This window comes from Erythrolamprus reginae, chromosome Z (assembly GCF_031021105.1).
Source record: "Erythrolamprus reginae isolate rEryReg1 chromosome Z, rEryReg1.hap1, whole genome shotgun sequence".
NCBI classification, from domain to species: Eukaryota; Metazoa; Chordata; class Lepidosauria; order Squamata; family Dipsadidae; genus Erythrolamprus; species Erythrolamprus reginae.
In genome coordinates, this window is record NC_091963.1 from 45,522,290 (window position 1) to 45,544,178 (window position 21,889).

At 37.9% G+C, this 21,889-nt stretch overlaps 1 protein-coding gene across 1 annotated transcript in view; it reads left to right on the top strand.

The window, feature by feature from the left end:
* SNX10 (sorting nexin 10) overlaps positions 1-21,889 on the top strand; it is a 49,208-nt gene that overhangs the window by 6,211 nt on the left and 21,108 nt on the right. Inside the window, exons 2-5 of the mRNA XM_070767129.1 lie at positions 8,951-9,025; positions 11,471-11,517; positions 13,864-13,950; positions 15,815-15,915. Coding sequence (XP_070623230.1) covers positions 11,494-11,517; positions 13,864-13,950; positions 15,815-15,915 — 212 coding nt within the window. The 5' untranslated portion in view covers positions 8,951-9,025; positions 11,471-11,493. The remainder of the gene's footprint in view (positions 1-8,950; positions 9,026-11,470; positions 11,518-13,863; positions 13,951-15,814; positions 15,916-21,889) is intronic.

A 21,889-nucleotide genomic window follows, 5' to 3' on the forward strand; every position in this document is an offset into this window, starting at 1 on the left:
GGGAGAATAGTGGAGGGCCCAGTGGGATGAGAAACAAACCTGAGACCTTTAGTGACCTAGTGTGTATATGGGGGCAGGGGGAAAATAGGCTTAAGGGTTGCAAAGAACCTGAGGTTTAGGAAGAGGAGCCCAGGTTGCTTCAGGAAATAGGCAAGATCTGTGGCAGATAAGCCTGGCCAAAGGTAGACATCCCAGATTATCCCTCACCCCACAGATACCCCATGCTCTACTTAATAACTTGCATGCTTGCTTAAATAGGAAAAGTTGAAAATTCTGTTTACATCCAGAACAGGTTTCTACATTCAAGTATGATAAAAAGAAATATCACCCTGACTTTTCCACATTGCATAAAGTTGACATGTGATATTTTTGGTTTTGGCTTATGTTTTGCAGACTCAACCACTTTGGTTTGTAAATAGTGTTTGTGGCTTATCATATGGTGTAATACCAGCTAGTATGATGACTGCTTGAGATGAGATAAAAAAATGCAAGGTCAAATAGAAAAAACCGTTTGAATTGTATATAGAATATTAGTGAATAATGTAGCTGAAGAGTTCTACTCAAAACAAGGCATTCACCTGCTGATTTGAATTCCCTATTTGAATTAAATAACTGGCAAGTGTCTTCTTTCTTTTAATCATTCTCAGATTTCATATCTGGCAATCTTAATTAAAAATGAAATACGATCTGAAAAACAATATACAGTATTATTATTTTGGTTTATTACACCGTAAGACAAATGTTCACCCTGTTTGATATTAGTCATTACCAAGAGCCTGGGATAGATAGATGTGGATGTATTAAGGTTAGAGTTGCAGGATTTAAGTTGTTCTGAGTAAAGTTGACTGAGTTAAACAATTACACCCACATGCACCTTACTATTTGTACTGTTAGTCCTTGACTTACGAACGCAATTGAGCCTAAAATTCATGTTGCTAAGTGGGTAATAAGGTTGTTAAATGAATCTGGGTTCCCCATTTATTTGTCAGATCACAAAAATTGATTACATAGCCCCAGGACAATGCAACAATTATAAATATCTGAAACATCTGAACTGTGATCATGTGACTATGGGAATACTGCAATGATTGTGAAAAATGTTCATAAGTCACTTTTTTTTCAGTGCTGTTGGTCACTAAACGGTCACTAAATAACTTCTTATAAGTCAAAAACTATCTGTGCTACTTTGCTTCCTTTGCCTTTCTATTTCCATTTTGTTATCTTCTCCAGTTCTTTCTCTCCTATTTTTCTGTTCCAGATACTGCTAAATCTACTATGCACTCCCCCCCCCCTTGACATTTATTAAATCCAAGGTGTTATGTGACGGGTGCCTGTCTGTTTGATTTCTAAAAATCTCAGACTTCGGGTTCTTCGTTTTCTATTACTTTCTCCATTTTATGGTCCTATCAGTTCTTGTTTTCAAGCAAACACAGATCTTTCCATGCACCATTGTTGCTACTCTGTCATGGCAGTCTCAAAATGGGTGAACAGTGCAGTCAGGCAGTAGGGAAAGCAAGTAGGATGCTTGGCTGCATAGCTAGAGGTATAACAAGCAGGAAGAGGGAGATTATGATCCCGCTATATAGAATGCTGGTGAGACCACATTTGGAATACTGTGTTCAGTTCTGGAGACCTCACCTACAAAAAGATATTGACAAAATTGAACGGGTCCAAAGACGGGCTACAAGAATGGTGGAAGGTCTTAAGTATAAAACGTATCAGGAAAGACTTAATGAACTCAATCTGTATAGTCTGGAGGACAGAAGGAAAAGGGGGGACATGATCGAAACATTTAAATATATTAAAGGGTTAAATAAGGTCCAGGAGGGAAGTGTTTTTAATAGGAAAGTGAACACAAGAACAAGGGGACACAATCTGAGGTTAGTTGGGGGAAAGATCAAAAGCAACATGAGAAAATATTATTTTACTGAAAGAGTAGTAGATCCTTGGAACAAACTTCCAGCAGACGTGGTAGATAAATCCACAGTAACTGAATTTAAACATGCCTGGGATAAACATATATCCATCCTAAGATAAAATACAGAAAATAGTATAAGGGCAGACTAGATGGACTATGGGGTCTTTTTCTGCCGTCAGACTTCTATGTTTCTATGTTTCTATTATTTGTAGTCAGTCACTTTGTAGCAGCTAGCCATTCTATTATTAAATTTGTTTGCTGCCCATTTTGCAATATCTGCTTGTATTGTAAAGCTTGTCTGCCTTATGGTATTTTCATTTCTGAATACTGTACTGATTTCTCCCTTCAACTTTTTCTTAGCATAGTGTTTTTGAACTCTACCTGGGGTAAAAAGATCAAAGTAGCAGATTGGCTGCACTACAGCACTTTGGAAACCTATCCACCTGTCCTCCTCAATATTCGTGCAGACACATAGGGCAAGTCACATGGCAAGTTTATAGATACGGCAAGTCACATATTATGTATTTAATGGAGAGTAAATTGATGAAGGCACTCCTAGTGCCTTTAGTGCCCTGTGGGGGGCACGGAGCGAGGCCAGGGGGGGCACGTAACCCCAGGGAACGTACTTTTTTTGCCACAGGGAATAGGGGTTTTTTGCACTGAGTAAGAACACACAGCACAGACTGGGAGATATGGAGTGCACATAACAAACCCTTAAGGGACACCATGGAAAAATATTTAACAGGGATGAAAAGGAAGGAGGAGAGAGATGGAGATAACAAGGCAAACGTAAGTCTCCCAAAAGCTAAGATGAGAAAATATGACGAAGCGTATGTCGTGCTTGGCCTCACTGTGACTATGGTGGGAGACGAGATTTACTGTGTCTAAAAAAGTTGGCAGCAGGCAGCATGAAGTCAAATAAATTAAGGCCTCACTTAAACACTTTGCACCCTAATCACGCTGATAAGCCGCTTGAGTTTTTTCAGCAAAAACATGCTGAATATTGTAGACAATTGTCTAGGTGGAGAGTTGGGTGTGTGTGCGAAATGCTTATTTCTTTTTTTTGGGGGGGGGGGGGGCGGGCTTAACAGAAAATAATTGAGAAACACTGCTCTAGGGTGAAGCTCCCACAGGCATTAGGGTGTGCCTTCATCAGTTTACTCTCCACTAAATACATAATATGTGACTTGTCATATCTAGAAGTTTGATAAGCTGATAAACTTGGCCAGGGAGCAAATACCTGAAAGCACCTACATATTCTCAATTTTTAAAATATGCTACAAATCAGAAAAGGCTAAATGCCACGATACATCTGTAATCTCAACTCTCACCAGTAGATTTATTGATAACTGTTCTTTGCAATTAATGCACTTATATTTCAGTTTGCAATGGGAAATTCACATCTGGTCCAATCCAGGGATTGAACTGGAACTCTGTGTTCACAGAAATCAAGAACAGTTGTACAAAAAAAATATATTTGGAGAAGATCCCTATAAACAGTTTAATGCAGATGAAGTCAATGGAGGCCCTCTCTCCCTTATAAGTCAGTGCAAATTCGCAGCCTAGCGGTATTAGTATTTTGATCCATATTGTAGCATTTTAATGGAATGGAATACTTTATGTGGCCGTGTGATTAGACACAGAGGGAGTTTATCTCCAGTGCAGAAGCTGTGAGTGTATATGCAAAGCAACAGAGTAATTCTCCTCCTCATCATATCAATAAGAAAGGATAGTAAAGAAGATAATGTTATACACATACAACATAGGTAAATCTACATAGACATTAGATAGTATTGTAAGAATTAGGTATTCAGTGATGTGACGGCACGGGGAAGAAACTGTTCCTGTATCTAGTTTTGGCATGCAATACCCCATAGCAGCATCTCAAGGGGAGGAGTTGAGGAGGTCTGTATATATGAGGGGTCTGTAGATATTTTCTCAACCCCCAAATTCCTCTTAATTACAGATACCTCTTTAACTTTAGCATTGTCCAACCATCGGAAATATTTTTTAAAAAACAACGGGGATTGCAAAGGAACATAACTGAGGTATATACATTGCACAAGGAGGTACACACTCATATGAAAGATAGTTAAGCGCATGCCTAGCATGTGTTGGCCTGCTTTAATTTCTGTTAGTTTACAAAAGATGGTTTTGATATTTTCTGTTTTATGAATTATGAAGAGTCTTAATGAATAGTGCATATATACAGCATTTCAATATAATTTAGCTACTGTGTTTCCCAAAAATGAAACCCTTTTTAATATTTATCTTATATTTTTTTGAACCCTGAAATAAGTGCTTGGTTTTATTGCCATGCACAAAAGCCCGATTGGGCTTATTATCAGAGGACGTCTTATTTATGGGGAAACAGGATACTTTAAAATGTTTTATTTGTTTTCATTTGAAGCTTATTTTGCCTTGAGGTTCTACTTACTTAGTCAGGTACCTTGCATAAGCACAACACAAATTAGTGTTTCTCTGGCTAACTACCAAAAGAATGTGAAAATGCTGTTTGTCGTCACATGAATGTATGATGTTGAATTATGTCAACATCATTCTTTTGATACCTATTGGATGGAATGGATAGAACCTAATGAGAGATTAAATAACTTTCATTCATAAATATTTTTATATTTCCAAAACAGTGTACAGAAATGTTTTAATAATTACTCGTCTAACAAAAAGAAATTCATAATATTTTAGTCCTAATCACCACATGGAATGAATATATCTGCTCTGAATATTTTGCAAATAGGAGGTACAGAATTCATTGGTGATAACCCTATTTATTGAAACATATCCATTCCTCATCTATTCAACAGCATAAACTAAGAATGAAAACTAAAAAATATATAAAGGAACAATGAGAAGCATATAAAATAATTTGTTTAAATTAATTTAAAATTATATTTGTTTTTAAAAAACTAGAATTATGATTATTTAAACTGCCATATATTTCAGAGTATAAGACACATCTTTTTCCTCCCTAAAAGAGGCTGATAATTTGGGTGCGTCTTTTCCCCCAGCCCTAACTAGCTGCTATCTATCTTCCCAGCTTTTACCTTATTTATTTATTTATTTGATTTGTATGCCATCCTTCTCCGAGGGCTCTTGCAGGCTCTTTCAATGTTTTCCAAGCCCTTAGTCTTTGCAGAGTTTTTTCATTGCTCTAACTTGCTCTGAGTAAGTTTCTTTCCCACTCTAACCAGGTGCTAATGATGTTCCCAGCTCTTACCTTTTTGCAAGCTCTTTCATTGTTACTCTCTGCGAAGAATGTTTTCCAGACCCTGTCTTTGTAGAGGTTTTTTTTTCATTGCTTTACTTGCTGCAGATGTTTTCTTCCAGTCCTAACCAGGTGCTATTAATGTCCCCAGCTCTTACTGGCTTGCAAGCTCTTTCATTGTTACTCTCTGCAAAGAAGAATGTTTTCCAAGCCCTAAGTCTTTGCAGGGTTTTTTTCCATTGCTTTACCTGCTCAGACTGTTTCTTTCCAGGTGCTAATGATGTTCCCAGCTCTTACTGGCTTGTTGCTTGTTACTTATTACTCTCTCAGAATAATTTTTTTAACGCCCTTAACCAGGGGATAAAATAATGTGCTGAAGTTGACCAGATTAAGGACGCTAGCCAGATGAATTATTTTATTTATTTATTTATTTATTTATTTATTATTTAGATTTGTATGCCGCCCCTCTCCAAATACCTGGTAAGAAGATTCTTTTCTCTGTTTTCCTCCCCCAAAACTAAGGTGTCTTATTTTATACTTCGAAAAATACGGTAGTTCAATTTGAAACACATTGGGCAGTGTATAATTAAAATCTGCATTGTTCCTTAAAACAATGGAATTTCCCCTTTTATACCTTTTTTCTAGGCATCTAAAAGAAATCACATTAGGTCTTCTGTTTTATATATTGGAACATTATTTCTCAACCCATGGTAACTTTTAGATGCATGGACTTCAAATTTGCCCTGCTAGCTGGTTAAGTCTGGGAGTTGAAGTCTATACATATGACATTTGCTGTGTTTGAGAAACAGTGTAGGGCTGGAGATTAGATCAACGCAATGAAGGGCTACCAAAACGTTTACTACCACACTGTGGGCGTGGCTTATGTAGGACGCCCTGCATTTTCTTTCAACATCTTTCAGTGCAAATTGGGTGCTCTGGGGTGGAGCTCCATTTTTGCTACCCCACTGCGTTCCCCCCCATCTGGGCAGTAGCCTCCCCCCCCCCATCAAGTTGAGGGCTAATTTGTTGTAATTGGGAGACAGTTACACAATAGTCCTCTTTTAGACACAAAGACAGCTGTGTGACTTTGGAGTAGTTTTAGTCTTAGGAGGCAATGGCAAAATACTTAGGAAGATACTATCAGAGAATGGTAGAGACCAGCCCGGGCAGATTCCAGGAGTCATAAACTGACTTGAAGAAGAAGAAGAAAAAGATTTTGAAAAAAAAAAGTTAAGAGATATTATTTAGCCCAGATCAATTTCTTGATTAGTTTTGTGATTGAGAGAAATGTGAATATTTTATTATAGTGTTTCTCTGTCACAATATCAGTGTCAACTATTTCCATAATCTTTGATGAGGAATCAAATATACTTTTCATGTCCTGTTCTTTGTTCTGAGAGAACTGTAGTTGGACATCTTCCCTATTTATACTTGTGCCCATTTTTCTACAGAGGGTAACCTTTGAAAAACTTGCAGATAAAATCATTTCTGTCTAGTAGAATTTTGCAAGGTTTTCAGTGCTTAATACTTTCACTCTAAATTGAATTCCCTAGGATTCCACATAGATATACTGTACTGTATTACACTAAAAAGTGGTTTCACAGGGAATGCCATTCATCTCTGTGTGGCTGCTTAATTTAGATTTAGGATGGACAGCAGCGAACAAAAACACTAAAAGGTAATGCCAGGATGGTAATAAATCTTTTTAATTTTTTAAAAAGATTTCCCCTTAAATATATAGGTCTGTGATGGCAAACCTATGGCACGTGTGCCACAGATAGCACATGAACCCATATCAGAGGGCATGTGAGACTTTGGTATGTTTCAGCTCCAGTACACGTGTGTGTGCTGGGCAGCTGATTTTTGGCCTTGGGAAAAGCCGTTTTGCCCTCCGGATTTTAGGGAAACGTCCCTGAAGCCCTGGAGGCAAAAAAGTCACCCAGCAAAAAAACCGGGAGTTTGGAAAAACACACTTCCAGTTTTCCAATGCACTGTTTATTGCACTCCAGAGGGTCCAAGGAAGCTTCCTGAAACCCTGGAGTGCAAAAAACAGCACAATGGGCAAAGCAGAAGTATGTTTTTCCGAAATTCTGGTTTGCCCGTTTGGGCATTTTTTGCACCTACCAGTCTTCAGAAAGGCCTGTGAGTATGTGCGGGGGACAGTGCGGGGGAGGTGCGCATGTGTGTGGGGAGGGAAGGGGTGTGGGCATGTGCATGCATGCTAGCATACCCACGCACAATTTTTTGGCACACGAATGAAAAAAGGTTTGCCATCACTGATATACGGTAGGTAATGGTGCAAAGAGCCTTGGTGGCACAGTGGCTAGAATACAGTATTGCAAATTAATTCTGCTAACTATCAGCAGTTTGGAAGATCGAATCTCACCAGGCTCAAGGTCAACTCACCTTTCCATCCTTCTGAGATTGGTAAAATGAGGAGACAGATGGTTGCAGGCAATTGCTGTAGTTCACCAGCGGCCTGCGGAGCTGGCGGAGTCGGACAGCAAGGAAACTTGTTGACTTTGTTTGCTGGCTAAGAAGGTCGTGAGTGGCAATCCTGTGATGTGGGATGCCGTAATCATGGTAAATGTGTGATTATTGTCAAGTGCCCAAATCAGATTATGTGACCATGAGGGTACTGATGAAGTTAATACAAGGATAATCCAAGTTAATACAAATAATGTTTTTCAGTGCCATGGTAACTTTGAGTGGTTACTAAAGAAATGTTCATAAACCAAGGATTATCTGTATTTACAGCACTAGAAAAACATGACTCCAGTCAACTGAGTGAACCCCAAATAGTAGGGTAAACCAAAACTGGGAAATGTTTTTGAAACAGTCATAAGAAGTTGAGGAAAAGGTAACTCTTATAGCCTCCCCCACCACACACACACATTCTTTCTTGCCCTTCAAAATCCAAACCCCAAAGCTAGAATAAATATCAAATGGAAATTAATGTTTATATTTAGACTCATTGGAGAGGTGGATATTGCAAGAAGTAAGGACACAACGGGAACTATACATTGAAAGGAATGTGCTAGCACCAGCTGTTTACCTTGTACTTAAAAGGCAAACAAAAGCCTTTAGAATGAAACTGATTAGGGTCTTGTCAGTTTCACATAGTAGCTGTGAATGAGTCAAACCTAATCAACAAGTTAAGGTGTAGGTGATTTTGTTAACTTGCAGCTTGTTGGGAATCAGTTCTGAGGTGAAGAAAAGTAGCTCAGAAAGATATGTTTAGGCAATCTCTCCACTCTGAGGAGGAGGAGAGAGGGGGAGGGGAGAGAAAGAGGGAGGGAGAAAGAGAGAGAAACCCAACAGGTTAGGAGATCATGTTGATGATACAGTAGTTGTCTAACCAATATAAAAGCTAATTTTACCATTCATCATTAAACTATTATCAATCACATTGCTACCGTTCGTGAGACCTGTTGTGATTGAATGTAGCATTACCTGAGATTTGGAAGTCATGTTAAGATTATAAGTAAAGACAAAGTAAAGATAGTATGAAACCATGGTTTGTTTTTTCTGTTCTGGCCATGGTCTACGGAGAGGGGCGGCATACAAATCCAATTTATAATAATAATAATAATAATAATAATAATAATAATAATAATAATAATAATGATATGTGAACCAAAATTAAGACCAGCTTAAGTTGTTGCGTTGAAAGTTCAATTTTCCATCTCATGAGTATAAATGTGGGTTTCTTTATAGGTCCATGGGCTGTTAGGAACCAGGCCATACAGCAAAGGTAAGTGATGGGCAAGCAAGCGAAACTAAAACTGTTCTCTTCTGTTCCATAGAAAGATTGTCTTCCAGGAAACTGATCCCTAGTGCCAAAAAGAGACTGCTGTTTCATAGAACCAAACAAGCTCAAGGTAAAATATGCTTTCCACAATCTATTTGAGATGATACAAGTACCTACTTTGGCCATCATGGAATTACTGCCCCCTCCCCCAATGGAACAAAATAGTAAATGCTGACTGGAGAGCTATCATGAAATGGTTAAGATATCAGAAGACCTTGCAGTGGGACTAGCAACAATTTTCCAGGTTACCTTGTGCAGTACTCATGATAAATACTTAGTGTGTCACAAGATATGATGAATAAGTCCAGCAGGCTCGTGTCTCATAACCATTATTGTACCAGCCTGCTGGAAACTTCATGTACAATGGCATTAGTAATTTTTGCATTATGATCATAAAGTATTTCTTGTTCTAGTACTTGTGGTTTATTTTAAAACTCTGCTTTCTTATGCTCTTAACTCAGTTCCTGAACATTTTGTTTACTTCTGCACTCAGCTGAAAACTGGCTGGGATGTGTTTTTAATCCTTTCAGTACTAAGGACTAAGCAAATATAATTAAGCTGCATTTGCAAAGAATGTGATTGAGCACTTCTGCAAAAAGCTCTTGCTTTCACTAAGTGTAGAAGACCTGGTTAGAACGTACTTTCCATGTACAAGATCCTATGTTTGAACACTGGCATTTTCAGGAGGGCTACAAAAAATCAAGTCTGGAAGAATCATTCTAATAGATAGGCCAAGGATCATCTAGGTCAGGGGTCTCAATTCTCCAACCTTGGCAACTTTATGACTTGTGGGTTTTTTAGTTTTTTAAATATTAGATTTGTATTTTACATTGTTTTTTTACTATTGCTGTGAGCCGCCCCAAGTCTACGGAGAGGGGCAGCATACAAATTTAATAAATAAATAAATAAACAAACAAACAAACAAGCAAACAAACAAACTCCCAGAGTTCCTCAGCCAGCAAAGCTGCGAGAAATTCTGAGAGATAAAGTTCACAAGTCTTAAAGTTGACAAGGTTGTAGACTCCTAGTCTAGATATACAATATTACCTAGATAGAAAGTATCTTGCTATTGAAAAAGTCAGTACTGTATTTCTTACAGTTATTTTTAGGCAATCTTCAGAAAGCTTCACTCAGATCTGATTGGAACTGAGATGGTACTTAGTTAGGACATATACAAGACGTGATGTCTTGAAGGTACAGCTCAGCTAGTGAAAACAGCAGGTCTGTTATACTCACTGTACCATTTTGAAGCTGTTTTGGCTAGTCACAGTTAGTATAGTTCATTATAAAGAGGCTTGGAAGCTTCTATAGCTTCTTCACCATAGATAAGGGAGCAACAACTGCTTAAAGGGCATTCTAGACCAGTGTTTCTCAAATCTGAGCAATTTTAAGATGTGTGGATTTAATTCGCAGAATTCCTCAGCCAGTGTGTTGCTTCACATAAAGTGATGTTTGGCCAGAAATTTGGGCCAATGAAATAATAAACATGTCAAAATTTTCTGGTGTTTACAAATACTGGGTAACTAACACTTTTTGTCTTCTATCCAAGGGCAGAGATCTTTGATTACATTAAGTGGGTGGCATATCATATCTCTTTTTTATTGTCCATGGTTAATGTAATTTTTGATTCATTTTGATGTATTAGTTCCTACTACTATTTGGAGACAAATTAGTGTGCATGGTGTAGCATTTAAATTCAGCCTCATATCTTAAGAAAACCACATAAGCATGTGGTTATTTTAGTGTTTTTATCTGTGTTCCCTGACTTTTCCCAGTGCAAAGAAGGGGAAATGTTAAGGGAAACTCCATTCCTGTTTGCTCTGGTAGAGGTTGTACACTATATAGTTTGACTGCAAGGATCAGAGAGGGATCTCATTTTTTAATAAGGGTCACAAAAGTTTCACATTCATTTAAACTCTGTCTTTTTAATATATTTATGTTTTATTATTTCATGGTATTGATTTTTTTCTTGTATTTTGCCCATGCATGCATTGCATAATATATGGCAGGGAGATATTTGAAATGTCTAATAATCCAGCACAGAAGTAAAAGTCCTTTTAAATTTTGTTTATTATATTAATTTTTCTCCAAAATGCTTTGCGCATGTACATCTTTACAATAATCATATTAGATAGGAGGAAAGGTAACTGGGCCAAAGCCATTTAGAGAGCTTCATGCCAATATGGGAATCAACAGTGTTATCTTTCCATTTTACTTCTCTTATCAATCCAGAGTACTATACTGTATTGGCAAAATATCCTTCTCAATGGTAGTGTATTTCTGAAGAGAGAGTTAGTTTGATTTGATAGCTACACCAGGCTACAAATCAGTAAACCCCGAGTTCTAGTTCCACTTTAGGCACAAAGCCAGCTTGGTGACCTTGTGTTAGTCAATCTTTCTCAGCTCCAAGAAGCAGCCAATGAAAAATTTCTTCCAAAAGAAAATTGCAATTATTTAAAAAGCGATCCAATTCCTTTAGTTGTATTTAACCAGGATCTGTAACTTTTTGTTTCAGATAGATTTAATACGGCTTTGAAGATGACCCCAAAGCATGAAAAACAGGTAAGCACCGTAATGTTACATTTTAAAAATACAACATTAATCTGGTTTTTGCCCTAGTGAAAGTGAAAATTTGCCCAATTCATATGAATGAACCGTGCAACTCAATTTCCCCTTTTTCAGATATTTTTGGTTCCATCTTAGGACATAAAGAAGATTGTGTAATTGCTACTCTGAAGAAATGGCAAAAAGCCCTTTTCACTGAATATGAAAGGCTTAAAACCATAAGCTTTTGAAAGTATGGTTCCAACCAAAGGAAATTTCACTTTCTGTTTCTTAAGGGTAGAAAGCAAAGAAAAGCTAGAGACCTTTGGCATGTATATTTCTTTAAAATATACTTTTTAAACTTTCTCAAAGTAAGTTTTCTCCATGAACTTCTGGCCTAATTCTGACACAATTTCTCTGTTTCCATCAGTGGGTCTTGACAAATTTGCTTGGCAGCAGGGATAATACTAGTGTACTAACTCAAGCGTCTCATTTTCATTTCCCACAGGATCCTGGTAGGTTATATAGAAATATTTTTCTTGTAGGTGAACAATTATAGTGTTTTTGCCCTGTTGCTATTACTTTTTGTAGCCATTTTCCCATTTTCTATTTGTACAATTTTTTTTTTAATATTAAATAACTTTGTTAAATATATACACAAACACAAGCACCTCTCCCTTCCTTTACAACAATTAGTAAGAACTAAAACTAAGGGGTGTATCCACCGAATGGACTTTGTAAGGTTCATAGTTTGAGAACCTGAACATTACAAAGTCTTGCTTATGAATAGGGATGATATTTCTTGGGTATTGTGCTGAATGCAATTAATATATGAATGAACTTTATTGAGACTTTCTCTCTTTTGGGGAATTAACCCAAATTTTTGTCTTTTCTTCATGGTAAACCAGATTCAAAAAATAATACCAGATACATCGGTACTATCATTATTATTATAAAATCTTGCAAATATGAATGTGCATTCAAGCCAGCTACTTATTTTGCAGGGTCTACTGGTTACCGTTCTTCTGGTACTTGAAGGCAAAGATAGTGGTGGAAATGGCGGAAGGGAGTGGCTGCCTTGATTGTGGTGAAAGACAAAGTGGGAGGTGAAAAGCAGAGCACAAAATGCATTAGGACATGAAGGGTGTCTTGAGGGACCCAAGGCAAAATCAGATCTAGGCCATCCATTGCTTCCCCTTGGGTCCAAGCTTCTCTTGTCTGTTTAACAACCCATGCATTTGTTTAATGACTGCAGTGGAAAGAGCAGAAATGGGAGATCATTAAGTAAGACAATCACATGGGTGCTTCACTTAACAACCATCTGACTTCAGCTCCATTACAGTCATAGGTTGAGGAATACCTGTAAACCCAAAATGTCTAATTAAACTGTACAATCTTTAAATGTATATTATATAAATCTTAAGACCAAATTTATTTGGAGTTCTTATTTTCTTTCTATTAGCATTAGTCTTATCGGAGGTGAACCTAGGCTAGTTACTTTCTGTCAGCTATTGGAAGGAGTCAATGGCAAATCAGTTGTGAAAAACCTTGCCAAAAAATCTGCAGGAATCTTTCCAGGCAGCCTCTGAGAATCAGATGTGATTGAAGAGAATGAAAATAAAAATTACTATATTTTTCAGGATATAAGATGCACCTTCTTATACCAACTTCACTGAAAGATTTAAAGAAAATGCAGGGCATCCTGTATAAGCCACATCCACAGTGTGGTAGTAAAATTTTTGGTAGCTCTTCACTGCATTTAAGGGACTTATTCCATACCTACATTAGACCTTGTTGTGTCGACAGTAAATTTTCCCATGCTCGTCATTTCTCGGTTATGCTGCAATTTGCAATACTGTATATTAAACAATTAATATATAAAACTTAGACTTAAGACTTTGACATTGAACTTTTAAGCAAATACCTTTTTAATCAGTAGTGTAAACATTGTTTTTAACATCAGCAAAGGTATTTAGTATTTCTGGATACTATGACAAGTTAGCTATAAAGAAATAATATTTGTTTTCAGTTGTTGAGCAACAATTATTGCTTGAAAGAGACTAAGAGTTACAAAAACCTTTATTTGCAAAAAAAAATACATTTCCTGGTTGGAAATACACAGCATTATCTAACTTAGAATTTCCCCCTTGGCTAGTTGGCAAGAAATTTCCCAGAGCAACAGAGATGAGTCATTACTTTTCAAAGTAGTTGATTGGTGTTACATTTGTCTGGATGTTGTTTTTCCTCTTTCAGAATTATTACTAATACATATAGCTTGCAGTGACAAAAACATTTCCAGTCAGTGGAGAGGAGAGCTTTGTTAAGGCTCCTTTGTCCATTAATTGCTTTATTATGCTCTTGCAGGAATTTGTAACAGTATTGGTGCGAGATCCCAAGTTACAGAAGGAAGATTTTTGGCATTCCTATATAGATTATGAAATCTTCATTCATGTAAGTAGTTACGCTCGTCTGTAAAAATGGTTTTTATGGCATTTCTAACCTATGAACTATATGTGTGATAACAATGTGGACAATAGTCATAAACAACTAGCCATCTCAATGGTGGAATTTAAGAATTTTGAAATTTGATCTATATTTTTCTTAAAGTCTACTCTGCAGGTTAGGGAAGGCTATCTTAGAAAATGAATAGAAGTCGAAGCTTTAGAGCAGTAGCTCTCCTAGTTTAAATTTCTACTGAAATCATTCCTGGCCAGCATATAAAAAGTTGACCCTACTTTTCAAGGATGGAATCCTAAATTCCTCTTTGGTTCAAAATATTAAGAGGATTAGTGTTTTTTTTTAAAGTGATTTCTTTGATTTTTGTGAGCAGCCTAGAGTTTAATTTCATACAAATTTTATAAATTGTTATTGATTTCTCTGTTTTTCTTTTTTGCCTTACTGAATTATTTTCTTGATTAGATTATGTACTTTTTTATAACTCTTCACCCTTAAATCAACATCTTTGCTCTTATTACAGGAATATCCTGTTTAGTAACAAAACCTTGCAAATCTTGAATTGTATTCAGGCCAGCTACCTACTTTTGCTACAGTGCTTGAGGCCAAAGGCAGTGGTGGAAATGGCAAAAGTGAGTGGCTGGCTTGAGAGCGGTGAAGGCAAAGTAAGTGGCAAGAAGCAGAACACAAAATGCCTTACGGCATGGGGGAGGCCTTGAGAGACCCCAACAGGTCTCATAATATATTGAGATCTAGATCTAGAAATAGATTTAGGGCCATGGAAAGGCTGGGAAATTTTGTGTGCTGAATATTTATATTGAACATTTTAACATTTTTGCTAATATTTTTGTGTGTGTTTGTATGGATCGAGATTTATCCTTGTTGTCTTTCACCCTTAAAAGAGTTAGTAGAGAAAGGACTACCTAGGAAGGAAGAGTTAGAAAAGAACACTACTCTGTTGCCTCTCTCCAAACACTTAAGATAATTGAAGTTCAGTGATACCTTGTCTTACAAACTTAATTGGTTCCGGGACGAGGTTCTTAAGGTGAAAAGTTTGTAAGATGAAACAATGTTTCCCATAGGAATCAATGGAAAAGCGATTAATGCGTGCAAGCCCAAAATTCATCCCTTTTGCCAGCTGAAGCACCCGTTTTTGCACTGCTTGGATTTCCCTGAGGCTCCCCTCCATGGGAAACCCCACCTCCGGACCTCTGTGTTTTTGCGATGCTGCGATTTTACTGAGGCTCCCCTCACTGGGAAACCCCACCTCCAGACTTCCGTTGCCAGCGAAGTGCCCATTTTTGCGCTGCTGGGATTCCCCTTCTGGGATTCTCCTGCAGCATCACAAAAATATGGAAGTCCGGAGGTGGGGTTTCCCATGGAGGGGAGCCTCAAGGGAATCCCAGCAGCGCAAAAATGGGTGCTTCGCTGGCAACGGAAGTCCGGAGGCGGGGCATCCCAGCGGCGGCGGTGGGTTTGTAAGGTGAAAATAGTTTGTAAGAAGAGGCAAAGAAATCTTAAACCCCGGGTTTGTATCTCGAAAAGTTTGTATGATGAGGCGTTTGTAAGACGAGGTATCACTGTATTTAAATATGCATTGTATTTCAGGAATAGATATTTAAGCCATATTTTTAGCTTCAGTCCTTTTCTTTAATCTTCCCATTTTCATGAAACTTTTTTTTTTTTTTTTGGTTACTGAGAGAATATTTTCCATGTTTCTTAGGAAACAATCAGTTTAGGAAATAAAGGTATGGAGCATTCATTAGCTAACCCTAAAGATTGTCAAGGTCTTGTATTGTCAGATTATTGGTTCCTGAGAAAATATTGTGTCAACTAATGTACTGTATTTGTGTTTCTATAGACGAACAGCATGTGTTTTACAAGAAAAACATCTTGTGTCCGACGCCGTTTTCGAGATTTTGTATGGCTCAGACAGAAACTTCAAAGCAATGCTGTATTAATGTAAGTAATTTACAAACACTGAAATAACTCAAGGTGTATATAGTTGTACTCGCCCATGATAATTCTAACTATAATCTGCCACATTTCAATGAATAGGTAGAATCTGTAAATCCACAAGCTCCTTTAGATTTTATATAATTTGCATAGCATGCAGTATAATCCTTAGAAATTTCATCTCTTTGCATTTTTCTGATCACTGATCTTTATCTGTATGTCTTTCTTGATATATTAATTCAATAATGCAAAACTCAAATCTAAATGATTAGCTAATCTGTAGATTAACTTTCAGTTTTTGAAAGTATTATGTGCATTACCAACAAAAGAAAAGACAAAAATTAGAGAACTAACAATATAAACATATACTACTTACGACTTATTTTTCACTATGCACTATACTTCCCCAACATGTCTTGAAATTAAAAAAAATAAATTTTGCAACATTACATATTAAAAATCTCAAACTCCATGTCCTTGTTATTAAAGATGGTAACAGGATAAAGTAAGAGATTGCTAGGACTGCTGAAGTATGACATGCCCTGGTGCCACAGGACTATTATGGTAGCCATGATGGGCATCCTGAAATGGTCTGGCTAAAGAAGCACTGGTGAAGTTGCGACAGACCCTGCAGATTGGCAATGGATATTATACAGCTACACAAATTCACATGTGATACAAATGGACTGATCCAATAAGAAATGATCGTAGCAATATTACAAGATCAAGAGATAGGACAGCAAAATAAAAAATAGGAACTTTAATATGGCTGGCATGGAAAATAAAACAGAAATTTTGGAAAGAAAAAAAGAGGGATTAAGATAATGAGACTAACTGATATAAGCCACAAACGACATGGTAGTAACAAAATTAATAAACAATATTTACCTATTCAGGAGAGAACACAGCAAAAAAATGTTTTGGGTGGGCTTTTTGGCAGATTCAGACATAGAAAAATACATACCACATTAACATCTACTCAGATAGATATCACCGCTTTAGTCATTGTGTATCTACTGCAGGATGAAGACCCATTCTACAAGTTTCCAACCAATATGGTCCTGAGCTTCTTTTTTTGCCAATTGGGCAAACACTTGCGGATATTGTTGATTTGTCTTGTTTTAGGTCTATTTTTAGAAAGATTTTATCAAGTGGGATTCATTTTATGGGATCCATTTTATGACTGCCTTGGTCCACCTGCTGTCAGTTCTTCTTGCTAAGCCCATTTTCATTTCAATTCTTTTACACTCTTGATATCGTAGAATTTTGCTTGTTCTCTAATCCATGTGCAAGTCTTTCTACCTTGTCTTTTATTGCCAAGTATCTTTCCATGGCTCTATGCACCACTTGAAGTCTCTATATCAGTTGTGAGGTTGGTGTCTATGTTTCACCAGTATTAGAGCAGGTAGCACGCACTGATCGAAAACATCTCTTCAATCATGATGGAGGGAGGAGTAGGGGGGAAGGTTGTTCTTCAATATTATGCTTAGCTTATTGAATGCCCATCAACCACATTTAACACACCATTCCATTTCTTTTATTGTATCACTTTCCATTGAGATCCAATAGCCATATGTAGTAATTGACTGCGCCTAGTTCTTCTCCAGTTGTATATAAAAAATTATTTGGTGAATTTATTAAACATAGCTGGCTCCTTTTTAGGTTTATTTTTAAGCTTAATGATTCTCTTGCTTTGTGCAGCTTTTGTATATGTCTTTGTAGCTCTTCCAGATCTTGTGAGAAGACAACAGCATCATCTGCAAAATCTTAAGAGATTTAAATGGGCACCATTAATTTTTATTCTATTTTTTGTCCAATGTAGTTTGCAAAATACTTTTTCAAGGCAGGCTGAGAAAAGGCTAGGTAATTTTGTAGTGCCTTGTCATACACCACCATCAGAAGTGGGAAATATGGAGGATGAATGGAAATAATATACAACTACCCTGCTTAATATCACAGAAGAACTATGTGGAAAAAGGTGGAATGGGACTAACACACTGCATGGTGTATTAATTTATAAATGTCTCACTTAACACAGTGGTCCCCAACCTTTTTTCCACCAGGGACCAGTTTCAGCAAGACAATTTTTCTATGGCCCGGTGGGGGCGGAAAGGGGTGTGGTTTTGGGCGGGATTAAGCATGAGGGTATAGCTTATCATTCCATTGTCTCTCTTCCCTCCCCCCCTTTTTAATTTTGCGGGGGAACCGAGGTGACAGAGGGAGGAAGTGTAGGAAGGGGCGGTTTCCTGTCTCTTTCCCCTCGCGTTCACTCGGGACCGCCGTTTGCCTTTCAGCAGATTCAGAGGATACCCCCCCGCCACCGCCCGCTCCGGCTGGGATTCCAGCAAGGAATCCCAGAGGAGGGGGAGGTGCCTCCATGGACACAGTCACCTTCCTTTGTGATCGCTGCCTGCTTGGAGTGCCCACCACCAGATCCGGTAATTTTCTTGCAGCAAGGAATCCTTCCAAAAGAAAATTACCGGAGCTGGTGGTGGGGGTTTCATGGTCACACGCACACCACTGGCTTCGCTCCCTCCCAGGACCCCGGGAATAGGGTGGGGGAGCCTAGCAAAAAAAGGACTGCACAATGCCAAAGCCTTTCCGTTTGAGCTGCAGGCAGAGCAAGGGCTTCGCGAGGGCTTCGCAAGGAGGAAATAGACCACTTTCGACAAGAGAAGAAAGACAGGAAAGGAAGAAAGCAAGCAAGCAAGTAAAGGTTTTCTCAGCCTGAGGGAAACGGCGGTCCTGAGTGAACGCGAGGGGAAAGAGACAGGAAACAGCTTGGCACTCGCCGGCTCCACAGCAGCTGCTGACTCCGCGGACCGGTGCAACATGCCTTGCGGACCGGTACTGGTCCGCGGACCGGCGGTTGGGGACCCCTGACTTAACAACTTAAATGTTGGGCTAAGTTGTAGTCCAGGTTGAGAACTACCTTTATAAATATTGATAAAATCAGAGAAAGAAGATTATATAAACTGTAGATTACAGTGTAGAGATACCAACAAGATAATTAAGAAAGCAAAACATGAATCCTAGGAATACTTGGCAAAATCTTTAGCAGACAATGACAGAACAACCTACAGAATGTTTTTCAGAGTTAGTCAAAAGTATATGGAAAAGAGAGGAGAATTATAACCCCACAGAAATAATTAATGATAAGAATAGAAGGCCACTAATAAAACCATCAGAAATAATAGAAAGGTGGAAAGAATGCTTCAAAGATCTCCTTTCCTAAGAGAAAGTATGGAGAAGCCAAGCAAGACTACAATATAATAGCACTAGAACCAGAATTGTTGATTGAACAAGTAGCAAGATTTGTCAACGAGTCACATAAATATAAATCATCAGAATGGGCTACGGACAGAAATAATTCAAACATCTGGGGAAGATAATATCAGGTGGCTGTACCTGATGTATATCTTACCTTTGACCCATGCAGAGAAAATGTAAGCCAAGATAATACAAATGAGGTTAAGACCAACTATAGAACCACAATTAGCAGAACAGGTAGACTTTAGGAGACATAGAAGCTGTACAAATATAGCTAATAAATTAATACAGCACACAATAAGAATCACTGTCACATTTGTAGACCAAAAGAAATCATTTTATAGAGTTGATAAGTAATTACTATGGCAAACAATGATCAATATGGAGTAAATGATCATCTGTTAGATTATATGCAAGCTTACATAACAATTGAGGACGTGTAACTTGGAACAAACCAAACTACATAACAACTCTTCCATAATATCATCTGGAGTAAAACATGGTTGCATCTTATCACCACAATTATCTATTTTACATTGATAGCATAAGCCAAGCTCAGGGAAGAAGCCAAGCCTGAGAAGAAAATAATATAAAAGAACTATTATTTGCAGACGATCAGGCATTAATAGCAAGTACAGCTAAAGACAACTCATGTCCATGAATCAAGAATATAACACAAATAATATGAGAATTAGTAAACAAAAAACAGAAGTAATGGTAATCGGAAGAGAAACGTACACCTTAAAGTTACATAGTAATAGAGGGAATAAGCATAAAACAAGTATCAGAGTTCAAATATTTAGAAACAACGTTTATTGAAGATGGAAAAATAGATGCAGTGATTAACATGCAATGCAGTCAAGCAAACCACAAACCATGGGGTAGCTCGCTCCAGTCCTACAACATAAGGCGGTACTATGGAGCAAAAGTACAAAGCATATTCACCACCTTGTTACCAGTGCCAAACAGAGACACTTATAATAAAACATAAATGAAGTTACCATGGAATGAGATGTTTGAGGAAAACTGCTGGAATAACTAAAAGGTATAAAATCAGGAATGAGATTATAAAGGAAAAAATTGGGATAGAACCAATATTAAACTGCATCCAAAGAAGCAGATAAAATGATTTGCCCATCTTGAAAGAATATCTGGGAATTGTATACCATATAAAGCATACAAAGAAAAAGGAGCCAGGCCCAGAAGAAGGTGTAAAGACATCATCAAAGACATTATGGCAGCATCAAATTACAACATGCATGGTCAAATAGTCTGCATATTAAAAAATATGTGTTTAGAATTACTTGTCTGCTTCCATTTCCCATTTTTCAACACTTCAGTAATTAGCATAATTTCAGGAAACAATAACAGCTTTCACTGAATTGGTAGTTTAGGCACTTAAACCATACCTTCTGATCCACACATGTAGTAATTCACAAATAAGTTTATTAATGCAGCTATCGCACATCAAACTATTTTAAAACCTTCTTAATCCTAAATTTGTACCTTTGTTGAGTCACTGTTTTCAAGAGTTTTACTTTACCCTTGACTTTTACCTCAGACTTGGAATGACCCTCTCCTAGGAGAAAATGTCTTTTTCTTGGGATAGAACAGATTACTTTAATCCAACAACATACGCAATAAATAATACCCTTGGACCAAAGAGATAATTCAATAGATCATATGCAATAAATAGCAATACTCCTAGATTTCATGAACACCAGGAGCCCATCCAATCCTTTTTTATTTTGCAGCTCCTAGACATTTTAGAGGTTTTGACAGAAATAAGGGACATGGTGGCTCAGCGGCTAAGACACTAAGCTTGTCGATAAGAAGCTCGGCAGTTCAGCGGTTCAAATCCCTATTGCCACCTAACAGGATGAGCTCTGGTTACTTAGTCCCAGTTTCTGCCAACCTAACAATTCGAAAGAATGTAAAAAATGCAAGCAGAAAAATAGGGACCACTTTGGTGGGAAGGTAACAGCATGACCTTCATTTATGACTAAATGTTTGGTATTTAGTCATGCCAACCACATGACCATGGAGATATCTTTAGACAGCTCTTCAGTTTAGGAATGGAGTTGAGCATCACCCTCTAGAGCAGGGGTGGGCAATTAATTTTGCCATGGGGCTGCATGAGAAATCGGGATGGTTTTAGAGGGCCGGACTAATATAATTAACTCAGTTCTACCCAATACTGTAAATACCCACACCCTGGCCTGACCTAAACACCCAGACCCACTCTACAGACCCCTAATTGTTTGCTTTACGGCAACACAGTGCACCACAATCACTGCGCTGGAGTGTTTACGTGGTTTCTGTGCTCGACCACTCTTGGTAGGAGGTCGGGGTCCACTCCAGTGCGAGGATGAAAGAGCTTGCCGCGTCTGCTGGGACTCTTCCGGTTCCTGCTTTCCTCATGATTCATCAGAAAAGCAGGAACTGGAGGAGTTCCGGCAGACGCAGTGAGCTCTTTCATCCTCACACTGGAGCGAACCCTGACCTCCACGGACCGACCGGTCACAGATAGCAGGGGGGCCGAATGTGGCCCGTGGGTCTCCCCTTGTCCTGGTCTGCTCTAGAGCCAGAAATGACTATAACATATGTGCAGGGAAACTTTTACCTTTACTTTTACCTTAGATATTTTAGAGGTTTTGACAGAAATGGTAAAAAGTTGATTCTCACTAATTTTTTCCTTTGTCATTGACCA